The sequence below is a fragment of the Embiotoca jacksoni genome, unplaced genomic scaffold, assembly GCF_022577435.1.
Source record: "Embiotoca jacksoni isolate LCO1_2020_lvr unplaced genomic scaffold, fEmbJac1.0.p SCAF_4, whole genome shotgun sequence".
Taxonomy (NCBI): Eukaryota; Metazoa; Chordata; class Actinopteri; family Embiotocidae; genus Embiotoca; species Embiotoca jacksoni.
The window spans coordinates 1690752-1716469 of NW_027185392.1; the positions used below are offsets into that span (position 1 = coordinate 1690752).

Consider the following 25718-nt stretch of genomic DNA (forward strand, 5'->3'; position numbering starts at 1 on the left):
TAAATTTCTTAAGAAAAGTGTAGGTGTGCACGATCAATAGGTCTTTATATTTGTTGTGTTACTGTTTTGTAAAAGTGTCCGTTGAAGACTTAATGTTCAACACTTTGATTGAGAAGCTCGAAGCCTGTTCAGCTTTGGTGATCAATAACGGTAATGATCATCTCAAAATAAATTACGCCTTCACTTTAGGGGTCTTTTAAACACGGTTTGTACCAAAACTAGTAAATATTGGATGATAATTGAGAAGGAGGAAGGGAAAAATATCGTTATTTCAATCTTTACATTTTGCAGCAAAATTACAAAACAAAAAAATTCCTTGTGGCTCGATGTCCTCGTGTAAACTACTTTTGGTTGAAAAAAATATCCTGCATTAATGAGTTTTATGACTTTATAAGTAGTTAATTAACTAAAATTTTGCTGACTTGACTTTGTAACCTATCATATAAGTTCACCATTGTTTCTGGTTTCCTCAACAAAAAAAAGGTGTGCACCAGGACAGGTGTGTTTTCAGTTAACTTGATTATATCCAAAATAACTGCTGCTGCCATGCACGACATTCCCTTTGTTGTGTATCTTAAAATGGCCTTTGTGATCTCTGTTTACCTTCTGCTGACACATTGGCTGATAGCCTGCAGGTGAGGGCTGTAAAAGAAACGGTTTCATTTACAGGAAAGAAGAATAAAACTGTAGGCGGCATGTCACATAATACCAAAAGTTTTTCTCACAGGATTTTATTAAAAGGGTTCTTCCAGTCCACAAAGAGAATGTTTCATCAAACGCATGTAGCGATCATTTCTAATCCTTTATTTTCCTTACATACATGACATCTTCAACACAAAATGTTAAAAATCACAATAAACATCATTCAACTGAGCAAAGCCAAGAGATAAACGTATGACATCAGATAAACTGTTAAATAAAACATCTTGTTATTTTTATATGTAAGAATTTTCACCAAGAATTGTCAGACAAAACTGTGATTTTTCGTGTGTAATTGTATCACCTTAATATTTAACATTTGTCTGTAAACATTTAGTATTTGAATTTTTTTCTTTAAGGTTATTTGTGTATAATGATGTCAGTCATTTTTCTTCAATAGTAGTTTAGTGTTGACTCAGTGTTCCATTCATTTCCAACATCCAAATAAAATTTGTAAGACTTTATTTTTAAGATAAAAATTTTGAAAAACTCCCACATTACTTTTTTTTTGTAATAAAATTTCCTACAAGCTATTCACAAAATATCCTTCGACTGATGATATAATTTGAAACGAGATAATGTGCAGGATGTCTGAGATGTTAAGGAAAATGTTTTATTTACAGTTCTCTCCATAAAGTTTTGGGAAAATGTTTTTGTTTTGTCCAAAAAATCCTGAAACGGCTCTCAGACAGACAAGAAAATTCTTCAGGTTTGGACATGTTGTTTATTGTCTCAAGATGGCAGACTTCATATTTTTATCTCATCATCATTATCATGAGTATAGTCAATTATCTTTTTGTCTCAAATAGAAAAAAAGTTAAAATCACAAATTTAAGAGCCAGAAGTGACAGCCTCCCTCTCACAGACCCACTGCAGGTACTGAGTACAGACCTCACTGCTCCATGATCTAGCCGTCCTCTCAGAGAGTTGAGCATGAAAGCTGTTAAAAGCTGCACAGGTCTTTGTCCGAACGAGATAAATCGATGGATGTCCAAAGAGCCAGTACCTAGAAAATAATTCCATTTCCAAGGAGAGAGATAAGAGAGGGGACAAAATTAAAGTTGGAAAGCAGTAACAGCCGTTATATTCACTTGGACTCAAGGATGAACTGAGTCGAATTTGGTAATTAAAGGTCAGAGGTCAAAGTCAATATGACCTCCCATCCAAACTATCTGTCAGACCTAGCTTTGTGAATGCAATATCGCAAGAACACTTTAAAGAAATTTCTTAAAATTTGGCACAACCATTCACTTGGACTCAAAGATGAACTGATTAAAAAATTGGTGGTCAAAGGTAACTGCAACCTTACAAAACTCACTTGTGGCTATAACTCAATAATTCAAATATCTAATAGGATAAAATGATTATTATTCTTTTCTGACCATTATTCAACGCCATAAATTGGTGACACTAAACTTGGGTGTCCGTAAGAATTGTGCTGATTGTATCGAAAGTATCCACCTACGTGGTTCTTGGTGATCTTCCATCAATCCACGTCCACTGATTTCTACTTGATGATTGACTTAAACCGAGCCAGAACTTTGAACGAGCTCCGAGCTCATTCAGAAACACCTGCGGGGGTAAAAAATGACTAAAAAAAAAATCACATCATCACTTCACATTAAAACACACACCTGGTTTCTGTAACACACACGCAGTAAAAACCTCACCATCTCCTCCCAGCTGTTAACGATCACCAGGTGTGCTCCTTGGATTAAACACCGCTGTCTGCTGTCATCCCACGTGCCCGTTGATGCAGACAAGATGTAACAACTGCAGCCAAACTTCCTCCATCCATCGGGACAACTTCCTGTGGAAAGACAGCTAGAGAGTAATTACACATCTCATAATCAGGTTTGTTCGGGGAATTAATATACTTGCAACTTTATGCTGTCATACTTTCAGCAGAGCTTCTGTTCAGGACAGTTTTAGATCATTTGAAAAAACATGGGAATTTTTCAAAATTGCAAGCTCCCGTAAATGTTGCGGAGATTGTTTAAATTTGCGTCAATTATTGCCATCGAAAGATCATGATTTCCTGTAGGTACTGCTGTATATTGGTTCAATGCATCCAGAGTTGAACTACTATAATTGCCTCAAAAAGATGCCCCTCGTATCTTACAGTGGCAAAAGGCTGCCACTTTTCCCTCTGTGTCTTTGCATTTCCTGCATTATGTTATCCCACTGTTAGCTTGCTAAATTGTTACTTTCTGTGGCTTCTATATGCCTGTAGCTTCTACAATTTCTTTACGACTTAACCACTTGAACATTAAGCGTACAGTGCACACGACTTCTCATGCTGTAACCACAAGCTTCCAAGCTCCATCTGCACACAGAAACAGTATAATGTACTTTTTTGTTGTAGACTCAATGTGTTGATGCAACTCTATTTATTTAGGCTCATAGGTTGTTTCATTATATCAAGATACTGATGTGTTTATAAAGTCATCTTCATATAATATCTTCATCAGTGTTCGTTGCTTGGCATTTCATTGCACTGCAATGTACAGGTGTTTCTATTGTTGGGGTGCATGGCTTCTATCTCACGTAGGATGATACAACACGCCGACGACACAATGCTGTCTGTCAGGCCTGTGTGAGAACTAATTAAAGGTCAAATACAAATGACAGACAACTGAACACTCTTATAATAGATGATGATAATGCACGTAGAATATTTCACTTTAAAAAGATCGCTGTCACAAACAGCAGACATGAAGACCTTCAACTTTTCTTTTAAAGCTCCCTCCATCAGAAATAGACAATCTAGATGGGTAGCATCATAGATTAAAGTTGATTTAAATTCCCATTATTGGACTAATTGTGATGAAGCAACAGGGTCTAATTTGGAGCATTTCCTCCTTCTTTATGCCCATATATTACGACACGGCTCCGCACCGTGTGTCGCCCTCTCGAGGCGGTCTTGTAACTGGTCCCTCTCCTCTGTCAGGTTCTGGTATCTGATCTGCAGCTGGCGTTCCTCTGCTGTGTGATTGGCCAGCTCTCTGGTCAGCTGATTGAAGTCTCTGTCATCTGAGCAGAGAGAAAAAGAGTCAACCAACAGAGACAACACTAATGCAGCTGGGGTTTAAATGTGAGCTGCTCGCTCTTCCTCTTTCTCATACTCACACACCACAGTAACACCGGCGACTGCGGTCAGCAGCAGGAAACACAGGAGTCCCAGACAGACTGTGGCCACTTTAAAAGATGACTGGCTTTCAGTTTCCTCCTCGGCCACAGAGGCTGCTCTCACGGGCTTGTTTTCTGCAGGTGCACAGTCCAGTGTTAAAGTGGTGACACCCAACAGTAAAACATCATCGCCTCCCTGCTTAGAAGTGTTCCATAATTTGCATAATTTCTATTTGATTTTATGTCCTGATTGGAAAATAATAAAGTAATAGAACTATGACCAAATTTGACTGTGTAGATTCAATAACAACTTCCCAACAGTATTTTCTTTATTATTTCTATCCCTTTTTAACAGCACAACATTAGGTGCACATACAACGTACCGAAAAATGCATATTATATGTTATTAATACAGGCCTACCAGCTTCCTGTGGTCCTTGGTGTTCAGTGTCAGCCAGCTCCTCCATGTTAACATATATCGGTTCTTCTGGCTCGATCAGAGTAGCTCCTGCCTTCAGTCGGCTCGCAGACATGTTGTCTATGTTGTCAGCCTGGACGCCGGTACATCTGTCAGTCTGTCTCGTGAAGTCAGGGGTGGATATAGAAGGCATAAAAAAGAGTCACAGGGAGGTTTCTGTTCCCTATAATCTGGTTAATCTCTGGAAGAATATAACGTCTTGACAAAATTTTGCTCATCATTCATTATTTCGGCATCGTAGCATGGACGTGATATTTAAGGAACACCTTGATGGAATTTCTTGGAATTTGGCACAAACGTTCACTTGGACTCAAGGTTGAACTGATTAGATTTTGGGGATCAAAGGTCAAAGGTAGCTATGTCCTCATAACCATCCTTTCCATCTGTTCCATTCCTAATTAACACAATATATCAGGAAAATCTTGAAGATATCTCTTAAAACTTGGAACAAACATTCACTTGGACTCAAAGATGAACTGTTCAGATGTTGGGGGTCAAAGGTCACTGTGACCTCATGTCCTTCCTGTCCATCTTTGTAATTCTCGTCAAGGTGTTATCTCAGGAATTCCTCAAAGAAATCTCTTAAAATTTGGCACAAAATTTCACTTGGACGAAAGGATGAGTTATTCAGTCTTTGCTGGTCAAAGGTTACGTTAAATGTGACTGCATATCCGTCCTATCCATCTGTCCAATTCTTATAAATGCAATATCTCTGGAAAAGTTTTCAAAACATTGTAACACAAACGTTTACTTTGACTCAAGGATGAACTAATTACATTTTGGTGGTCAAAATTCAAAGGTCACTGTGACCTCATATCTGTCTCTTTCTTTTCAAAACAATGTACTAGGAAAGCCTTAAAGAAATCTCTTTAAATTTGGCACAAACATTCACATTTTAGATTACCAAATTTCAGAGCGCTTTATACAAGATAAAATAAAAGATTTATTTCGGTTAACAATGTATACCAGGAATCAGAATCTGCTTTATTGACCAGGTATGTTTACACATACAAGGAATTATGTAAATACAGACCCAATTTAGTGTCATCGCAATTTGCTGTGCAAAGTTGGAGATCATGTTTGACTTTTTAGAGATCTGATGCGGCTCATTGGTATGATTGTCAGGAAATTAAACGTCTCTTTATCCTTTACCATTTCCAACCGGAAAAATATGAATAACTATATTTAGAACAGATGAGTCATTTATAATAATAAACACTGTTTTTACTGACTTCATCCTATAACCTCCCCTCAATGACTCTCAGAGGACAGTCCAGTGATTTAGCAGGTGTTTCTCAGTCAGTGCAGCCCTCTTACAGAAGGTCTAGAGACTTTAATTGAAGAACAGCGCCCTCTTCCGTTTTGTTGGACGACTTCCACCAGCAGCTGCAACACCCTGAACAATGTAGGTGAGTTTCAGATCAATAATCAACTCAACAGACACAATGTTTACAGGAAAATATATATTTATTTGGGTAAAAATGTATGTGTAACGATAGCTAATATTTATATTAAAAAACTTTTTTTTTTTTTTTTTTTTTTAAATGTAAGCGACCGATTGGAAGTCCAGGTCAACACTTCTAGGAAGATGAATTCAGTTTTTCCAGACTGTCTTAAAACAACAGAAATTATATTTAATTTCTTTGATTTCAGTTCATTAAAAATATGAAAATGAAAAAATTGTTTTATGTTTGCGAAATTAAGTTTAAGATCTTTATATGGTCCATCCATCTATCCATTATCTATACCCTACATTAAAATCAAAATACTTTTTTTAAGTATGGAAAACCTAAACCAATTAATCTCCGAGTACGCTCATTGGTCAGCCTGATAGGCAGACATCAATAACACAGAGTCCTCGGTGGTATTTGACTGGTCTTGATGATGTTTTCCTTGACGTCCGCATTCCAGCAGCTCTTCAGCCACCAGCTGAAACATTTAGCTAACAGGTAGAGCGCTCCAGCACCGAGCAGGATCTTGAAAAAGCTGCTGCGGCCACCACCTCCACTCCTTTTCTTGGGTTTTTCGTCAGAAGCTGGAGAAAAAAAATCAAGCAGTGTTACAGTCGAGTCTGTCGTTATTTACAGCTTTAAATTAGCTGGACTTTTTTGAACTGGAAAGTCTGTTTAAGGTGGCAGAAGAGCTTATAAAGAGTTTATAAAGGCTGCTATAATCAAACAAACTGCAAACCATTAAAGGGTAAATTCACCTAGAAGTTTTACACAATCAGCACATCTTCAAGGTGGACACCCAGGATTATTGTCACACATTCAGGATCTGACCACATGTGAAATATGGTCAGTCTACCCTTCTGGTCCTCAGTTATGGTACTAAATAATGCACTGAAATGTTACGAGGTCACAATGAGGCTGACCTTTGACCTTTTGGATATAAAATGTCATTGGGTCATAATTTAATCCTGTTGGATATTTGTATAAAATGTGGTCATACTCTGTGTTTGTATGCTTAAATTATGGCCACAAACATGTTCTGTGAGAGGCCACTGTGACCTTTGACCTTTGGCCACCCGAATGTCATCAGTTAATCTTTGAGTACAAGTAAATGTTTGTACCAAATTTGAAGAAGTTTTTGAAAGGCGCCCTCGAAATATCTCTTTCACGAGATAACGATGGGAGGTAACAGTTTGACAGCTTTGACCTTTGACCCCCAAAATCTACTCATTCATTCTTGGGACCAAGTCAACGATCGTGCCAAATTTAAAGACATTCTCTCACTGTGTCCTTGAGATATCGTGTTCACGAGAACACTGAACTGAAACCTGAACTGAAAACATAAATACCTGCAACTGTAGCTGTTGCCGACACGGAGATGTGATTCAAACTTCTCGCTGGGTGTAAATATGTAGAACTAAAGCCTGAGTGGATGTTTACCTGTGTAAGGATGCTCCCAGCTGGGCTGCCAGGTTCTTTGCATGTATGTGTGTTGAACTGCACTGTAGTTCACCACATGTCCGCTGTTGTTGTATGGGGTCATGTTCATGGTGTCATAGCTGAAGGGCTGGTAGTTGACGTCTAGCTGCTGGTAGTTGACGCCTAAGTGCTGGTTGTTGACGTCTAACTGCTGGTAGTTGACGTCTAACTGCTGGTAGTTGACGTCTAACTGCTGGTTGAATCCCAGCTCAGCACTTTGCTCTGTTGTTGCTGGAGATCCGCTGTACGTCTGCTCCGTGTTAACCACCTGCAGAGCCCATTGATCGGGGTAGTACATCTCCATGTAACCATCGTAACCCATCAAGGTGAGGAAGGTGGCCAGGTCTAGCTGCGGGTTCTGCAGGGTCTGGATCAGCTCCCGGCTGATCTGATGAGTCCCGTCGGGTCTGAACATCCCGAACGCAGCTCCGTCGTGCTCCGTGACGTAGACCGTCTCCACCAGCCGGCCCCTCGCCTCATAACTGATGATGAGCCGGTCTATGTTCTTTTTACTGACGTTACCTCGCAGCCCATAATTTTCCCTCACGTATGCCGGGAGGTTCGCAGAAGCAGGGTAGGTTTCAGTGTTCAGGTTGCCAACCTCAAAGTACACCAACTGGAAGAAAGAGAGGAAGAAAGAGTTGGTGAATAAGATGCTGGGAGAGCATAAAGGTGGAGCGCGCAGGAGAAGGTGAATAAAAGGATAAAAATAATGACAATGAAGAGCTGTTGTAAATCACTTTAGCTAAATAAAAAATCGGACCATGAGGTGGCCAGTTGCACATTTGTCATAAATGTACTTGAACAGTTGGCCAAAAAAAAAACTTTGCATAGAAATACTTTGAGAAATACTGTCAGAGCTGCATTTCGTATGCAACAGTGACATCATTTCAATCCAACCAGATGTGCCGGTGGGTATTTACAGTGTGCATGTGGACACACGTGTCATACAGCCAGCGTGTATCAACAGGAATGTAAATGTCAAAATGTGCCTACTATCTATTTATAAGGATTTTAACACAGGGAATTCAGTGGCAGAAATATAAAATTACCAATTAATAATTATTCTTTTATGTTGCTTGCTTCTCTGGGTATATGTGTGTGTTTATTTAAATGTAAGCTGCTGGAAAACTCTTAATTTACCTTCAGAAAACAAATAAGACATCAGAAACCTTTCTTTTATTCTTGCGCCGTCGGTTCAGAACCGGCAGAAGTTCCTCGATGTTTCCAAACAGGTGGAAACCGTAGAAACCTGCGTCTGGTTGGCAGTCCGACACCAGCTGTAGCAACAGATCAGTCACTGCACACTTACATGTAATTAGAAGTGGTCGACGCTGCTGCAGTGACATCACACACGGTTATTCTTTCCTCATATCGTAGCTCTGCTGCTGTTTCTGCAGTGTTTACTGTTGTGTTTATGTCCTGGAGCTACAGGGAACGTAAATACTTATTGATAATCATAGAAAAAATGTGATCTAATCTAATCTTACCTTTATGATGACCACTGAGTCCGCGAGTTCACAGGTCACACAATGTTTAGCAAACCAAAACAGCAGCTGCAGGCCGTGTCGGGGAGAAGGACGGCCGAACCCGGAAACCAGCAGGTGCTCGAGAGTGCAGAGCTGCAACTGAACCATGGTGGGCCGAGACGAACACACACTAACACACACAGAAAATGAAACCGAGAAATTGTCAGTTAAGTTGGAAAAGGGAGTATGAAAAACTTGAAATGTGGTTTTAGCCAGTAAAACGAAGATGTGCTTTACATTTACACTTTTTTTTATGGAATTACAGTTTCAGACTCCAGGACGGCTTTGACAGATTTAATTATTTAATTCTGCAATATGGGACATGGACACAATTTCCTGATCTGAGCATCATGGAGTTGGTCTGGGAGAACACGAAGATGTCAGGAGTCCTGTTTTCCTCCGTTTTATCCCCGATCACCTCTCCTCCTGTGTCCTCTCAGTCCCCTGTCTGCTTGTTCTGTGTCCTCCTCCCCTCTCCTCCCGTGGCCACGCCCCCCACCGGTCCCAGCAGATGCAGCCACTCACCCCGGATCACCACCTGCAGGTGTGCTGCATCTCCCTGATCACCTCCCCGGACTATATGTACCCTGCCCCTGCACTCCTCTGGTTGTCGGTTCATTAGTTAGTCACCCGTCCGTCCTCCGTCCTTCCCGTTCCACTTCCACCTGCGGAGCTACCTGTCGGAGTCACCAGTCGGTTGAGTTGCCCTCCCGACTCGGAGGATATACTCTGTTTTTTCCAGCGGTCCTGTCCGCCGGCCGTGTCTCCCCGGATCTGTCGGTTGAGTTGCCCTCCCGACTTGGAAGCAAGTGGACGTTGTAGGTGCCACCTTTTGGTTTGTTTGTTTGTTTGTTTGTTTTTGGTTATTGAAATAAAGACTATTTTGGAACCGATACCCAAGTCTGTGAGCCTGCATTTGGGTCCTGGTAAAACACCACCACACAACAGAAGACACTGAAACAACCCCTAAATCCACATTTAAACTGTGGTAAATTCTCAAAGATACTGTGCACAAATGTGCCTACTGTAGTAGGACTGGTGCGGTTTCAAAAGAAAAGGGAACTTTGTACAATAACTCACCTCTGGCAAAATCCATCACACAACAATAACACTGTTGTCTTGTGTTCTTGGTTGTTTTTATATAATATATATATACTGTACTGTGCATTTTATATTTTTACTGCTATTTTATTGCTTTCTATTATCTATTGCTTCCTGTATGGTGCTGTAGCGAAAAGATTTCCCCTCGGGGATTAATAAAGTAACTACCTAACCTAACTTGCACCAAATATTGATTTGATTTTTCCTTTGGCTGTATTTTGCTAGAAGATACTAATAATAAAAAATATTAATGGTACATTTTAGTTGTGGAGCAGAAAACGTTTGCACAATACTGTGTCCATAAGTCAGATAAGGGTTATTTAGTTATTGTGGCGTGTTTACAACAAAATGGAGACTTCAAGTGAGGACACTCCTACAAAGTAATACCTTGTTGAGAGCAGCATTTTTTAAAATATCCAATAATACCGAACTGTGCCACCATATTACAGCTCCTTGTCGCATCTTTAAAACGTTTTAAATTACAGCATTTATTTAAATAATGGTTATTTACATGTGTTAAAAAAAACAAACTATAAACACAACACCGATAACAAAACTATGAATTTAGTAAATATATTAAATATAATGTGCACGATAGTCTTGTACTTTTTCAGAGATTTGTTTACCGTTTGTGTTGTTGTCTCCGTTACTCTCATTTCTCGGATATCCTCTTCCTCATTTTTTTTTTTAAAGAAAACAGGAAAGCTCGAAAACGGCGCGCGTGCCTGCGTGCGTGCGCGCGCGGTCACGTCGCTCCGTCAGGCCTTTTTACGTAAGGCACGTTGGCGGACGTGCCTGCCCGCGTCATTTGCGCGCCGCCTCGCTCCCGATGCACTTCTTTTCCCAACAGTCCGAAGATAGATGTTTCGATTTCAGGTGAGTTTTTTTTGTTTTTTACCTTCTGAAGAGCTCCGCGCGCGCTTTTCACAAAGATAACACCAGGTGTTTGGCGGAGAGCTCGCGGTGATTCCAGACCGCGTTTTTTTTTTATTTTTTTTTTTATTTTTTTTTTTAGGCTGAATGTTGTCTGTTGTTTATGCGGCTTGCTGAATACAACGCGGGTGGCGGCCTACGAAAGCAGCCCGCTCGCCTGGTAACGTGAGCCGGAGGGAAGCCGAGCGCTGCCCCCCCGGGGGGGGGGGGGGGGACCGGACGGAACTTAACCGTTTGATAAATTAGTCTCCGGGTTGAAAGGCCGGCGTGTGATAGCTGCCCTGGCCGTGTTGTACTGGTGAGTTTTAGGGCAGCGGTTCTCCGTCGGCCTGGGATCCTACGTGATGTAACGCCAGCGTTAGCATCGTGGCTCACTGTTTGTCCTGCTACTCTGCAGGGTATCAAGAGGGTCGCGGAGAAAATCCCGAGCTGCATTTATTAATGCTGTTGTCACTTTTATAGTTTTAAAATGGAGGCTAACGGGAAAATTGAACGCCACTTATTTTATTTGTTTTATGTTGAATTAAGCTGCCTTGTATCTGTGATGGGGTTTTTTTGTTTTTTTTTTCTCGGTTAGGGAGCCATGCTCGGCTCAGGACTGTGAACCGACTAACATGTTCGTCAGGCTAATTTAGGCTCTTCTGCAAAAGTATTTGCAGACTCACTGCTCTAAATGTCAACTTGTGTTTTACTAGAGGAGCAGGAAAGGTCTCCATGCGCTCCAGTTTAGCATATTTACAGCACATTTTATCCATCGCAGTGCAGCCTAATGCTAGTAGAAATATTATTTATCCGAATAAATTTTAACATTTTTGCCACCTAATTTATTACATTAACTCCTATTACATGAAGTCGTCTCATCGGCTTACAGCTGGGGCTAAAATTAAAGTGGGGTTCACTGTGTGTGTTGTCTGGTCCATGTGGTATTACATCACCAGCAGCAGATTGATGGTGAAGACAAAAGATCCATGATTAGACTTCACACTGTGGGTCGCCTTTGGGATGCTGCATAACTAAAATATGCACATTGCTAAACTATATTTCCTTGATTGATGTAAGATCCGATCAAATTTATTGATCCCCCTGCAGGGAAATACAATTGTAGCAGCTTGCACCAATAAATAAAACGGATAAAAGCATTAAATATAACAAATATATAGAGATATAATAAAAAAAAAAAAAGAATACAACTAACAGGTTGGCATATGGAGAAAGGTGCCATGGGGTCTCTTGAAGTAACTGATGCATCATTATCAGTATGACATACTAATAGCAGTGTGTAGGGAGGAGGGACTGCGTGTGCTTTGTTTGCCTGGATGTTATAGTATCTGGTCACCACTGTGAGCTATTTGGTATCTGGACAATCATGCAATTTTAGCTGACGATTAATTGTCATACAGAAAATGTTAATTCATGATTTAATTGTCTTTTTCTCTACATTTTATGCCACCATTATAGTGTAACGCCGAGTCATAGAGTAATTATACACATATTTGGGCGGCACGGTGGTGCAGTGGTTAGCACTGTCACCTCACAGCAAAAAAAAGGTTCCGGGTTCGAATCCGGTCCTGGGCCTTTCTGTGCGGAGTTTGCATGTTCTCCCTGTGCTTGCGTGGGTTCTCTCCGGGTTCTCCGGCTTCCTCCCATCATCCAAAAACATGCACCTCAGGTCAGGTTACCTGGCGCCGCGCTAGTGGCAGCCTGCTGCAGCATCTCCCCCCTGAGAGCCCCCCTGCTGTAGTGAAGAAATTTCCCCTCGGGGATTAATAAAGTGTATAAAATCAAAAAAAATACAAATAAATAAGAGTCATTTGCTGGCTGTGGTGTTTGGCTTTGAAACGTGCTCATCGAAATGCAGTCAGTTGAATATCAGAAGTTGAGCGAGATAAACAGTTGGTGGCGCTAAATCTCAAATGATGTGCCATAAAACGGCAGAAAAAGGAGGCAAACTATGACGTTTTGTCTGTATTTGTAGACATGACTGAAAAAAAATTATTCTCACAATAATGCTTAAATAATTGCGATTTAGGTGATAATGTAAATATTGTGACAGGCTGGCAGATATAGAGAGATTAAAGTCCCCACACAGTCATATTGTTAAGTTTGAACAATAACACGGTCACGACAGCATAATGTCAACCCTTCCTGATATTGGTTTAAAAAAAAGAAAATTCTCATTCAAAGACGATTGATCCTCTGCTGTCAAGTTTGTGACGTGTTTTTAATTCACGTCATCATCCATCAGCTGTTGTGAACGTATTGTTTACCTGAGCTATGATTAGACTCACTGTTGTTTGTGACACAACACACCCATAGGAACATTTTTAAACATCTGAGAGCGTCTACGACAATCTTAGATAGTGAAGGACCCTGTTCTCCCACGTGCATAATAAAAAGTATATTAATAGACCTTTTACATGGCAGACAGGAAAAGAAGCACAGGTATAATCATTATTGTTAACACTGCAGGCTGCATTACATATTGGAGAGGCATTTCCAGGGTATTTGTGTGCAGAAATACGGGACAAATAATCAATTAAACCTTTCTTGATGTTATTAATCAATTTAGATTTATTCCTCAACTTATTTTTCCACAGTTAATAAGATGCTTTTTTTTTTTTTTTTTGAGGAGCAGGTTTAAAGGCCTAACGATGCTATTATAAAATGTGAGTTCCTACCTGTCAGTTGATGGAGGAGAAAAGTCTTTGCAGCTGATTAGGTTTTACTAACTAAAGCGGGACCTAGTAAATAAAAATATCAATATACGTGTCATTTACAAAGGTTTCGGCCGCAGAATTACTCGTCCACTGTGAAGCGTAGCCTCACTTTTGAGTGATTGATTCTCCTCGGATGTTTCTGTTGCCGTGATGGGTCATGGGCGATGTACGAGTGAATCAAAGTGTACGTGATCTCTGGGCCAATGAATGAAAGTCGCAGCCCTTCAGTTTGTGGGGAAACATGTCGGTTGTCATTTTTGTTTACGTCGTAACAGCCCTTCTGATTTAAACTCCATCCCTCTGTGTCCCGCTTCCTTCCCACCTCTCTCCCTCTCTCTCTCCGCTCCTTTGGTCCTCCGGCTGTCTCTGCAGTCCCTGGATGAAGACTGTACGTTGGAGGAGGAAGACGAGGGGTTGGTAGAAGAGGAAGATGAAATTGACCAGTTCAATGACGACACCTTCGGAGCCGGTGCCATCGGTGAGTCTGACGTAAAACGTTTATATTTTTTTTTTCAAGTTCAGCCAAACCAATATAAAACTACAGCTGCTTTTTTCAGTTGTAACATCAGCAGGTCAGGTCGCCTTGCAGCCATACAACATGTAGTGTTTCAAATAAGTTTAATTAACGGCAAAAAAAAAAAAAACGTCGCTCTGACGCCGACGTTCACGCCTGCTTTTTGAGCGCGTTACCTTTAATGTAACTTGGGTTAAATTGTACTTCTCTCTTAATACACCTCGTTTCTGCACCTTCAGTTTTATATTTGGTCAATACACATCTGGACAGAAGGTGATCTTTTGATTCTGTTGACATTAATTCAAACGAGAGCATATTTGATTGATAAATGGACAGATGATAGTCCTCTGCAGAGCTGTGAGCTCATCCAACCTGCCGCTGAGTCATCCTGCTAAAATTTCAGCGTAAAACGGGGACATCTGGATCTCTGTCTTTATTTATTAGTTTCCAGATAAATTGTAAACAAACCGCACGTTTCCGTAATTACAATTTCTACATCAGGTGGCTTTAAAGATTCGCGCGACTCGTGATAGTCAATGATATATCGCATGACACAAACATTTATATTTATAAATCCATAATATAAAACTATAAACACCATAAAAGCAGCCTAGCAAGTCACAGATGGCGCCTCAAGCTCCTCTTCCTGTCTGGTCCTGACAGCCGAGGCCTCGTCTCTGACGTTACAACGTTGCACACTTTTTTTTTCTTTTTTTTTTTAAAGTAGAGTTAAAGGAGTTAAAAGGTACAAACGCTCTTTGGGTCTTTGGATTTGTTTTTTGTTTTTCTTCCGTACACATAAACAGCACCATTGCACTTTCTAAGCTTCGTTGTTCACCGTTGTAAAATGGGATGGAAATTTGATGTCGTACCCAATCTATCGTAATGAACTCATAAGAATGCTGAAATCTGTCTGTAGGCGGCTGAAGACTATAAATAAATGATGATGATGTAGACATCTCTGGTGTGTGCTGGAAATGCTCTTGGATGAAGGTCTCTGCATATTTGATGAGTCAGATGGCTTCTGTGATGATGGCGTCACACCCGTAGGTGATCTCTGTTGTGGTTGGTCACCTTTATGAACACACTACGTGGCTACTGTGTCTCTGCAGTCATATGTGAGTTTTTTTTTTTTTTTTTTAAAGTTTAAAAAGCTAATCTACCTGTACAACAGGTTTGCAGCACAGATGACTCATTGTCTCAAACAACCTCTCTCTCCTCCCTCTGGCTCCTCTTCCAGACGACGACTGGCAGGAGGAGCACAAGCGCCTCGCAGGGCTCGATGACCGTCCCGAGCTCGGAGCGGGGCTGGGGTTGGGAGGAGGGCGGCTGGGAGGAGAATCACGTTTAGGAGGAAGCGAGCTCTCGCCCTCCTCCCGTCTCCCTCCATCCGCCGCCCGTCTCCCCCCTCCATCCTCCCTCCCTCCGATGGGCTTCTCCTCGCCTGCCTCCGGACTCCCTCCGTCAGGTCAGTTTACGTCCTCAGAGGACGCCCGTTCTCTTCCCGTTCCTTTCTCTGTGAGAGCGCGGTGTCCCCTCATCCGCTGGTCAGTGACAGCTTTGCGTGTTTTTAAAAGTCGGTAAAACTGCTTCCAGACGCGGAGGACCGAGCAGGGGAAGGTGACCTTGCCGAGTCCCTGGCCAGACTCATCCTCGAGGCCGACCCGGCCATCGCTGGGGTCGGGGCGGCCGAGAGGCCCGGTCCGTCCCCCGGCTCCTCGGGGTCCGGCCTGTCCGCTCTGCACGGGCTGGACCAATCCCGAATCCTGCCCTCCTCCATCCCGCACCCCACTCAGCCACACCAGCATCCCCACCACCCGCAGCACCAGCTGCCTCCCGGACCCTCCGTTTCAGGTGAGAGTGACGGCTTTCCCTGATTCCTCGTGGCATTGTAACAGCCTCAATGCTATTTCAATCAATAGGTTCAGAGGGTGTTCCTGAACGCAGCACAGTGATGAACACGGAGCAGCAAAGATCAACAACCTTCATGACGAAGTAGTCCAAGTGTCGTCTCTTGATCAACATCAGTTCCTGAGTTCCTCACGGTTTCATGTCCCAACGGTGAAATCCCAAATCTTCTCATACCAGCGGTCACAAAAACGGGTTGAACTCAGGTGCTGGAGTCGATCAAGAGACGCCACTTGGAATACCTCCTCGTGAAGGTTGTTGCTTCCTTCCTGCTCCGTGTGCATCACTGTGCTGCGTTCAGGAACACTTTTTCTGAACTGTTTGATTTCACCCTCGCCTGTCAAAGTAAACGCTGTTTTCTGATGGTAAGAAGGTGAGCGGTTCACTCCGCTGTGTTTTCACTGAGACTCCTCTCTACTGCAGGCCTTCCTCCCGGCCCTCCTCACTCCTCCATGCTCAGCTACCAACAGCAGCAGCATTTGATGCGCAGAGGCACCGCTCCCATGAGCCAGGTTAGTTTTCTTTCTTTTTTAACAGATTATTTCTGTGTATTCTGTATTTCAGTATTTTTCATTTTTCACCTTCATATCAAGTCCATGATGCAGCTGAACATGTGGGAGATGTTTTTTTTTTTTTTTTTTTTTTTTCCTTTAATTGAATATAATCAACTTTTGTGACGCGAGCGTGTGTGCGAGTCTGTTTTTAGAGGTGTTTGTGCAAACAGATGCTGTCAGACGTGTATTTATGTCGTCGTACTCGACTCCAACCTGGAACGTTTCGTCTGTAGCACGCTAGCAGGGTCAGCTTCTGTTTGCTTGTTGCGAATCTTGTACGATGTGTTGACTCCCACTGCGGGTTTTAATCCGCGACTCCCCGTACGGGTCGATCCGAGCCAGGTGGAGCTCGCGATGAGCGGAGGCACCGGGCTCCGCCCACTGTGTCCTCTGACGGTTCAATCAAGGTTATTCAAACAGGACGGCCGTGTCCTCGGTGTGGACAAAACGAGAGAAAGGCAGCGCGACTGGAGCTCTGAGGCTGAACTCAAACTGCACTGTCAGCTGTGACGGTGCATTTAAGTGTCTCTTGTCTCCGTGGACATTTTTCTATCGTATTTTATATATTTGAGTCAGATGAAGCATCTGAACAGTAATATTTGTGGCCAATTAGACCTTTTTTTTTTTTGTTTGTTTAAAATTCTTCAAAAATTGTTAGTGAACACATTTTTTTTGTCAGTTTTTCTCTGCTGTATGAAAAACGTGTTGAACAGCGGTTCAAAAACCGAGAAACGCACAGAACCGTGAGTTTTCTGTATCGTTATACTTCTCCAGTTTACTGAAAGAAAAAGACCTCCTGGGCCAAAGATTTTGTCGATTTGAGTTCATGCTGTTAAATTATATCCTCGCTGAGAAACCAGATGTCACCAGAACTTCATCCGTTTCAATCTTTAAACTCCCATTTAATTTCTCTCTCTCTCTCTCTCAGATGAACTCTCACAGTATTTGGGAGAACAGTATGGGCTTCGGGCCGGTCAGTGTCACCCCCGGACTGATCACACACATGGAGGTGAGGACACTCTTGTGTGTCCGTGTCTCGTTTGACGAATTGGCATCAGCTCGCTGTGTGTTCATGGCAAAACTGCAGAGAAACATAACCAAATAGATGTATTTAATTACTGTATTTAAGTTTAATGTAAGCAGTAGTTGAACTGCACTTGAGTATTTCCATTTGATGCTAATTGACACGTCCACATTTTAGAAGTAAATATTGTATTTTGTATTTATCTCACCGCTTTGGGTATTTTTTTTTTAGGTCAATGTTTTGTACCTAAAATATGTCATCAGTTTCTATATCTGCATTAATATACACAAATTAGACGCTTTAACAGTATCACGATGAAATCACCATGGCAACATTAAAATGCTGCTCCACATGTCAATGAAGTCATAATCCAGTCATTTAAATATAATAAATAAAACACTCAACAAGCCGCATAAAAAGTGGTTTTACTTTTAATACTGCAGGTACACATTAGTTATATACTCCTACTTGTAATTTAGTATTTTTTTTTTCATTGGTTTATTGCTAGTTTTATATAAATAATAGATCTTAATACTTCTTCAACTACTTGTAGAAATACATGGGTATAACTGAAGAAGACAAAACGGTTTTTCATTAAAGTCATCTCACTGCAACTCAGTTCTCACAAAAAAACAGCAAATTTATACCCTGAATATAAAAATTAATTTAAAAAAAAAAAAAAAGGTTTTCTATATTCCTGCAGTTTTCCTCGAGCACTGCGTCTGAAGTACAAAAAAATATTAAAGGCAGCTGGAGTTGATTTATTCATCGTCTTCTCCCTCAGCAGGACAGTCCTCTGATGTCTATCATCAAAGAGGTGGGCCTCCCAAAGCGGCCCCCTCAGGGGAGAAACGACGAGGCGCGGGATCTGTCGGAGAGGGTTCCGCCCCCACGCTCATCCTCCCCCGTCATTGGCTCGCCTCCGGTGAGGGCGGTGCCTATCGGGACCCCGCCCAAGCAGCCGATGAGCCACGCCCTGAATCACCAGGTGAGGAGGAGACAAATGTTTTGATTTGATTTGATTGTTTTCACTGTTTTTAAAAGAACATTTGATTTCACGTCCTATGAAAATTCATTTTTATATGAAACATTTACTGTTTACAGCTTCAAAAGTGTTTGTATGTGTGTTGTGTGTGTGTAGATCCACCATCCCACGGCGGTTCACGTGAGAGCCCCGGTCCAGCACAGATACCCTCCTCCTTTCCCCGAGCGTCTATCTCCCAACACCCTCCTCAATATAGCTGTGAGTCGCTCCTCTCCTCCCCTTCGGGTCCTCCGGCCTTTTTATGAATGTATGTACGAACATCCCGGCAGTTGTTGAACCAGTGTTTATGTAGTTTCACCTGTACCGCACCACGAACACCTTCAACACTTAGTCTCCATCCTATTTAGCTGTTTGTGTTGTATTTTTGGAACAAGGAGGAAGAGATTGGCCGTCTGCTTCGTGGACTGTGACAAAAACAACATCTCTAAAATTAAATTGTGCTTTTTTTTATAGCGTTCACAATGAGGGTTTTTGTTTCATGTAAGTTGGCATCTTACAGGATGTGAAGTGCCAAACTATATCCTCCCCAGAGCTTCTTTTTTTTTTTTTTTTTTTTAAGACGAAACAAAGGAAGTCTAAATTATGGATGCACGATAAAGGCTTTTAATGAACATTTCTGCTAATATAACAGGAAGATAAAACGACAATTTAATTATGCCTAAATGCTCGATGCTTGAGGGTGCTCTTGCAGCGAGGGAAGAAACAGGTGCAGCAACATATCTGCAGTCTGGGAGGTTTTTTAAATGCTTGAAACTAATCACAAATCTGATTTACTTTAGTCTGTATTTCCATGTAATGTAATACAGCGTTAACACAACAACAAAATTGTCAGCCATGGAACTTGTGCCAAAATGCCCCAAAAATCTAAATTTAAACAATAAATTGATATTATAAACGTACGACAACTACCAGATTATTTGCTTGAATTTAAGATTGTAAATGGAACCAGAAGAATCTTTAGCCGGGGACGTCCTACAGATGTGTGCAAGATCTCACGCATCCCAAATTCTGTTTCCTCGTAGTTTCATACTCGGCATGCAGACGCGAGTTAATCGTATCATTTAACGCCTGGTAAAGAAAGCATCTCATTGTCAGCCACATTTTCACGAGAGATGACGGTATTTGTTGTCTGTCCGCGTTCAGAACTCTCCGCTGTGTCGCGGCCCGTTCCCTCCTGGAGTCGGCCCGGTTCTGTCTCAGATACAGCGGGCCCAGCTGCTCAACTCTCAGGTCGGTAACACACACACACACACACACACACACACATCTTCTCAGATCGCTGCCGTGTCTTCGACGGGCTGATTGACAGTGAGAAAACGCACGGCCATTAAGAACAAAACAAATGTCATGACTCCGCCCCTCTCCGTCCAGGTGGCAGGTTTCCCCCGCGGTGGCCCCGCCCCTCCTTTGCTACCAGGCGGAGGAGGTTTCCGGCCCTTCTTCGGGGGCCCGCCTCCTCCTCTCGGTCACCGAATGGGTCCGCCGCCGCCTCTCGGGCCCCCCAACCACACGGCGCCCATCCGGCACAACACCACCCACCTCCACCCGCAGCACCGCCGCATGCTCACCCAGCGCATGCAGAGCCGAGGAATGTAAGTGTGTGTGTGTGTGTGTGTGTGTGTGTGTGTGTAGGTGATAATACAGAACACGCTGGTTCTGGTTCTGGATCACCGTCCGTCATGTAATTTCTCACCGTCCTGCAGGGACCGGTGCAGACCCGGAGGGGACCGGCGCAGCAGGGACCCCTACAGCAACCTGATGACCCAAAAGGAGAAGGAGTGGGTCACCAAGATCCAGATGATGCAGCTGCAGAGCACCGACCCGTACCTGGACGACTACTACTACCAGGTCGGTATCAGCTGCTCCAAATATCTGGTTGGCTCGTTTCAGTCGGGTCTTTATGTTCTTATTAAAGCTCGAGTACAAATAATGATAACCAAGTTATTTTCTTTGTAGGTTTTTTTTTGGAGTCTGTAAAATGAGAAAAGTAAAAGCTGCAAATTTGAGGTCTTGTTTTCCCCAACTAACACTCCAAACCTGAAATATCTTTCAATAACTATCTTATCAGATCCATTTATTCTGATAAGACCAAACCCAGCATGGGCTGTCATTTAAAATAGATCAAAATGGCCCAAATTCTTTCCTATAAAGGGCTGAAAATGAATCTGGATGGAGGTTCGTGGACCAAAAATACACATTTATGGTTTCTAAACTTACATTTCATTATATGATATATTTAAAGATAAGAATTTGTTAATCCCGCAGTGGGGAAATGTAGGTGTCACAACAGTTTAAGAATATAGATAGAAAAAAGATAAGTACACAGAAATAAAGAACACGCATGCAATAAAAAAAAGAACAGAAAAATTTGGAAGGATAAAATAAAATTTAAAAAACTGTATAAAAACACAAACAAGCAAGCTATATACACAGAATAAATAAAAAACAGAATTCAAATGTTTAATCTAAACTAATATTTCAGGATAATTCAAACACGACACTTTAATGCAATTTTATTATTTTGCGGAAATGTAGAACTACTATGAAAAGATGGAGAAACGTCAGGAAAGAGAGCGAGACAGCAGCAAGAAGGAGCACACCACCAAGCTCATCACGCCACAGGTCGCCAAGGTGGAGCACACCTACAGACCAGGTACACGCCTGAACACGCCTGAGCACACGCGTGCTGCCGGAGACCTTTGTGTGATCCTGACACGTGTGCTTCTGTGTTGACAGTTCAGTTCGCCGGCTCTCTGGGGAAACTGACGGTCTCCAGCGTCAACAATCCCCGCAAGATGATCGACGCCGTGGTGACGACGAGGACCGACGACGAGGTCTGTCGGCATGTTTCTCTACTTCTACATGTTCACGGTGTTTTTCTAAAAAAAAAAAAAATTTTAAAAACGGTTTCGGCAGCGTCGGGATCACAGACTGTATTTAAACGAGTTCGTGGCTTCCAGGTCTGAAAAAATGTGACCGACGCGGAAGTTCCTTGAACTGCAATACCACCGAGTGCCGCTAGAGGTCGACTCCGAAAACCCTCCGCCTCCGTAGACTCCCATTAAAATTCTCTCGTGAAATACAAAGTCAATAAATATTTCTCCACCAGTTATCTCGGGTGTTGTTAGCTCAAGTCGCTCCTTCTTATTAGTTTTCTGGCGGTTCATCTGATAATTATCCGTCATTAATTAGAAAATAAGCTTCAAAAAGATGCGTTTTTGTCTGTTTGATTGACAGGCCAGGTTTCCAGTCAGATCCGCCGCTCGCTCCTCCCCGAATATTTCTGTATTCAGACCGTTAGTCGGCGCTGCTTGACGTATTTTTCTGATCCGATTGAAGTCCCGTTAGTTGTCCTGACCGTCTTGTCTGTTCGTCTCCAGGAGAAACGAGAGAAGCAGGTTTGGAATAAAAGGCGACAGATCCTCTACACTGTGGAGAAGGTAGGTGGAGCTCGCGTCCAATCAGACGGCAGGAAACTCCAGACACACACACACACACACACACGTCCATACACATATACACCATCCAGCTCTGTATACGCGTTCCCAACCAGTTTTTTTATTTTTCCTTTCACACTGTACGTATGTCATGTGAGTGAGTGCGCTCGTCCTCGTGGGCGTCGGACACACCTGTGACTGTTGTCTCCCTCCGTCCTCCAGATGTACAGCCTGCTGCTGGAGGTCCAGGACTTCGAGAAGCGCTACGTCCAGGCGCCGGAGGAGGACCGCGATGCTCTGCTGGACACGCACAAGACCAACATGGTGCAGCTGTGCAACTCTCTGCGGGAGAAGGACTGGGAAGACAGGTAGGGGGCGGGGCTTGTCTCCCTGGACGACCGCTTGTCAGTCAGCGGCCTGACACTTCTTCTTCTTCTTCTTCCTCCTTCTCGTCAGAGTGAGTGATGAGCGGTGTGTGATGATCATGTCTGTGAGGAAGGGCAAGCGGCTCATGTCCAGACTCCTCCCCTTCCTGCCCTCGCCGCAGGCGGCTGCCGTTGTCATGGCAATTGCCCGCAACCTTCCTGCCTTAGCCAAGAAGGATAAGCAGGACCAGGTAAGAGGAACTCTCTAAACTTATTGATCCACCCTCGTTATTTTATCTGTGACATTAGAACCGGAAACGGACACGTTAAATATTCTTCTTCTTCTGCAGTTTATTTACAGTCTCTTCTACGTGATGAAATTTTCTCTTTTCTCTGTCTCTCTGTCTCTGTCCTCCGTCTTTGTCTCTGTCCCTCGTGTCTCTACCCTCCATCCTTTGTCTCTATCTCTCTTTCTCTGTCCCTTTATCCTCCGTCCTCTGCCTCCGACCTTTCTGTCTCCAGGTTTTGTGCTGGTTAGTGGATCCGGTGTCTGCAGTGATTCAGTCGTTGTCCAGCTCCTCCCTCACAGACTTACTGCAGGAGCTTCAAGGCAGCGAGGGACAACTGGCCTCAGTGCTGCACAACAAGGTACACACACACACACACACACACACACACACACACACACACACACACACACACACGCAACTGGATGTAGATCAATAAAAAGAAAATGTCTCATTCAGTGCCCTGAAAATTTTAACAGCTTCCTGTAAAAATCTGAACTACCATTGGTTGATTTAAGTCTTTTAAAGGAGTTTTAAACGTGACGATAAACACACACACACACACACACACACACACACACACACACACACACACACACACTCACACACACCTCACCTCACCTATGTCTGTGTGTCTGTGTAGTTCGGTGTGACTCTGCTGTATCTGATCCTGAGTGAAGGAGAGAGGATGCAAAGCTCCGACCCCAACTGTCAGCTCATGGACGACAATCGATGGTGAGCTGACGTAGAAGCCGCTTCTTCACACACTCACAACAACAAAACTTGTCATTTCAGCTGTTACCTTAGTTACCGTCTCCTCCCTCTCATCGTCATGCCGTTAAACTCGTCTCTCTCTGCGTCTTCCCCCTACCCAGGACTGAGTTGGTGTTTTCGGTGACGCGGGAGCTGCTCAGCGTCCCCTCCTCCTCCCTGGCTCCGCCCCTTTTCACCCCCCCCAACCTGCTCTCCCTCTTCTCGCGCTACGTCGATAGGCAGCGGCTGGAGCTGTTACAGGACAAGTTACAGTGAGTCTCACACCACACGCACGCATGTGAAGCCATGTTTGTGTCACGCGACGATGATGTCACCTGTTCTGTCTGTCTGTGTATGAGGATTTTAAACTGATGGTTGGTTTGTTTTTCAGGATCTCTGCGCTGACCAGGTAGAAGTTGCTAGACACCAACACCACCCCACCTCCACCTCCACCCCCCCCCCCCCCCCCGCCCCTCCTCCCCCACCCGATGCAGACCTTTCTTTTTGTGTGTGTGTCACAAGAGTGGATGGTGTGTGTATGTGTGTATTCTTGAAGTGAATCTATGGTGGATCATTTTAATCCAGCAGAATCTCCAGTCACTTTTATTTTACTTTGTGTTTGTCTCCTGTGTGTGTGTGTGTGTGTGTGTGTGTGTGTGCGCGCGCGCGCGTGTGCGCGTGTGTGTGTGCGGGGCAGTGACACAGAGAGCGTGACGGACAGTCTGAATGACAATAAAACATGAAATCTGCATTTTTAAATATCTTGTTTACGATTATGCCTGTGATGAACCTTCAAATTAAAAGTATTTCTATTATATAAAGACGAGCGCTCGGCTCTTTTATTGCCGTTCTCTCTTGCCGTTTGGATGTTTCGGTCCGGTCCCAAAACCAAAACCCCCAAAAATGAGAACAATGGAAGAGGCTTCTGGTGATATTTAGCATTGGACAATAAAGACGAGGATCAGAATCGATGCAACTGTACGGAAGAAAACTGCATTCACGAAAGAACAAAAACTTTATCTGGTATCGCAAGAGCAGATGTGAAGCTGATTATCAATATATTATCTGATTTAACATCATGAAAATGAGCTTTAGTATCAATGAATGTTTTTTTTGTAAACATTAAAAATCTTCACTTGTGTGAACAGATGCCATGGATACATGACATGATTCCCGCTTCATATTTTGAAAAATAAATGAAGTTGGTCAAAATATTTACCAGTTTGTTTTTAATGCTGATATACTGACATAAATTCAGAGGGCATCAGTTGACAGCGGATCGGATCGGTATGATCGAGGGTTTTCCATCAGTTTGTGGAGGGCTTTGGTCCTCGGTGGTCTCAGTGAGAGGTTGGTTAGTTAATAATTATGCATTTAGCATAAATTTGTATGTTGAAAAAAACATTTATCTTGCCAAAACAAATAAATCAGTGCTCAAAGTGGCTGGATTTGAACTGCAGTTTCCTCATTTGCCCATAGGAGGCACCAGATTACCAGATCTGATTAAACACCAGTCTGTGCATTGGAATAATTAAAACAAAAAGTTTTGAATGTTTTTTAAGCTTCCAGAGAATGAACAATTTGAGATACAAAACTAAAATTAATTAGCAAGGAAATGAATGGGATGAAGCAGTCAAGTGTTTGCTGCTGGTTAAGATTTGGGGATTAATTTACCATCACAGACACTCACAAATAACAAACCAAATACTTCACGTAATCTGCAAATAAATTTAATCCTGATTTTTAAACTTGATTTAAACCCAACTACACAACATAAAATGTGATTTGACTAAGAGGGGTGAATAAATGGCATTAAATATTCAACCAAAATCATATAAACTAGGTTACGTAATGATAATAAACTATTCATGCAACACTTTTCTGTGTTGCATTTCTGTGCTTTAAATTCTATGTCCAGGATTAAAATATTACAATGTTGAGGCAAATAATACCAGGCAGAAATAATGCAGATAAAATCCTCAACAAAAAGTTATATGATACAACAGTTAAAATAAAACAAATAAAAAATGTACTTAGAATTAATAAAACAGGTTTGTCCAGGAACAATTAATAAATCACGTCTTCGCCGTCCTTTCATCAATACATTTAATTCTAATGATAAAACGCGAATAAGATGTATGTTGTCGGTGTCTTGCAGCGTCCAAAACGTTTCACAGTCACATCCTCAGTTCTTGCCTGCTGCCCCCTGGTGGCCTGAAGAGACAAAGCAAACGGAACAGTTTCAGTCTGCTTGGAAACCGTTTTAATGGTCGAGACTGCAGGAAAATCAATATTCCAGAAAAAGCCGCTTCTCC

General features: G+C 42.5%; 3 protein-coding genes across 4 annotated transcripts; 1 reads left to right on the top strand and 2 right to left on the bottom strand.

Moving 5' to 3' along the window:
* Nucleotides 1–1182: 1182 nt before the first annotated feature.
* On the bottom strand, nt 1183–4311 carry LOC138209018 (CD209 antigen-like protein C). Its single transcript, XM_069167330.1, has 6 exons — nt 4250–4311; nt 3829–3963; nt 3598–3732; nt 2370–2509; nt 2165–2271; nt 1183–1705 (listed from the first exon to the last, which is right to left on the bottom strand). The coding sequence occupies exons 1-6, from the start codon at nt 4293–4295 to the stop codon at nt 1531–1533; spliced, it is 738 nt and encodes a 245-aa protein (XP_069023431.1). The 5' UTR covers nt 4296–4311; the 3' UTR covers nt 1183–1530.
* A 1443-nt stretch (nt 4312–5754) lies between these two features.
* Nucleotides 5755–10567, bottom strand: LOC138209660 (uncharacterized). The gene is made up of 5 exons (XM_069168386.1): nt 10493–10567; nt 8727–8895; nt 8409–8516; nt 7198–7852; nt 5755–6341 (listed from the first exon to the last, which is right to left on the bottom strand). The coding sequence occupies exons 2-5, from the start codon at nt 8871–8873 to the stop codon at nt 6148–6150; spliced, it is 1104 nt and encodes a 367-aa protein (XP_069024487.1). The 5' UTR covers nt 8874–8895; nt 10493–10567; the 3' UTR covers nt 5755–6147.
* A 94-nt stretch (nt 10568–10661) lies between these two features.
* Nucleotides 10662–24224, top strand: patl1 (PAT1 homolog 1, processing body mRNA decay factor). Of its 2 annotated transcripts, none has more exons than XM_069167501.1 (20): nt 10662–10742; nt 13889–13994; nt 15271–15498; nt 15627–15884; nt 16362–16450; nt 17421–17501; nt 18301–18504; nt 18658–18759; nt 19705–19791; nt 19933–20153; nt 20265–20409; nt 21097–21214; nt 21298–21395; nt 21942–22001; nt 22221–22366; nt 22455–22614; nt 22886–23011; nt 23294–23385; nt 23526–23675; nt 23795–24224. In XM_069167501.1, the coding sequence occupies exons 1-20, from the start codon at nt 10728–10730 to the stop codon at nt 23814–23816; spliced, it is 2508 nt and encodes an 835-aa protein (XP_069023602.1). In that variant the 5' UTR covers nt 10662–10727; the 3' UTR covers nt 23817–24224. The 2 variants fall into 2 exon arrangements, with proteins under 2 accessions (XP_069023602.1, XP_069023603.1); XM_069167502.1 differs by having other exon boundaries at nt 18304–18504.
* The last annotated feature ends 1494 nt before the right edge of the window (nt 24225–25718 follow it).

Coding starts and splice junctions, on each gene's coding strand:
- LOC138209018 (XM_069167330.1), bottom strand. CDS start 4,295: ATGGAGGAGCTGGCTGACACTGAACACCAAGGACCACAGGAAGCTG. Junction 2,510..3,597: donor CCTCGAGAGGGCGACACACG/GTGCGGAGCCGT, acceptor GTCTTTCCACAG/GAAGTTGTCCCGATGGATGG. Junction 2,272..2,369: donor TTAACAGCTGGGAGGAGATG/GTGAGGTTTTTA, acceptor TTACCCCCGCAG/GTGTTTCTGAATGAGCTCGG.
- LOC138209660 (XM_069168386.1), bottom strand. CDS start 8,873: ATGGTTCAGTTGCAGCTCTGCACTCTCGAGCACCTGCTGGTTTCCGGG. Junction 8,517..8,726: donor ACTCAGTGGTCATCATAAAG/GTAAGATTAGAT, acceptor CTGTTGCTACAG/CTGGTGTCGGACTGCCAACC. Junction 7,853..8,408: donor GGCGCAAGAATAAAAGAAAG/GTTTCTGATGTC, acceptor TCTTTCTTCCAG/TTGGTGTACTTTGAGGTTGG.
- patl1 (XM_069167501.1), top strand. Junction 20,154..20,264: donor CGCATGCAGAGCCGAGGAAT/GTAAGTGTGTGT, acceptor ACCGTCCTGCAG/GGACCGGTGCAGACCCGGAG. Junction 22,615..22,885: donor AGAAGGATAAGCAGGACCAG/GTAAGAGGAACT, acceptor TTCTGTCTCCAG/GTTTTGTGCTGGTTAGTGGA.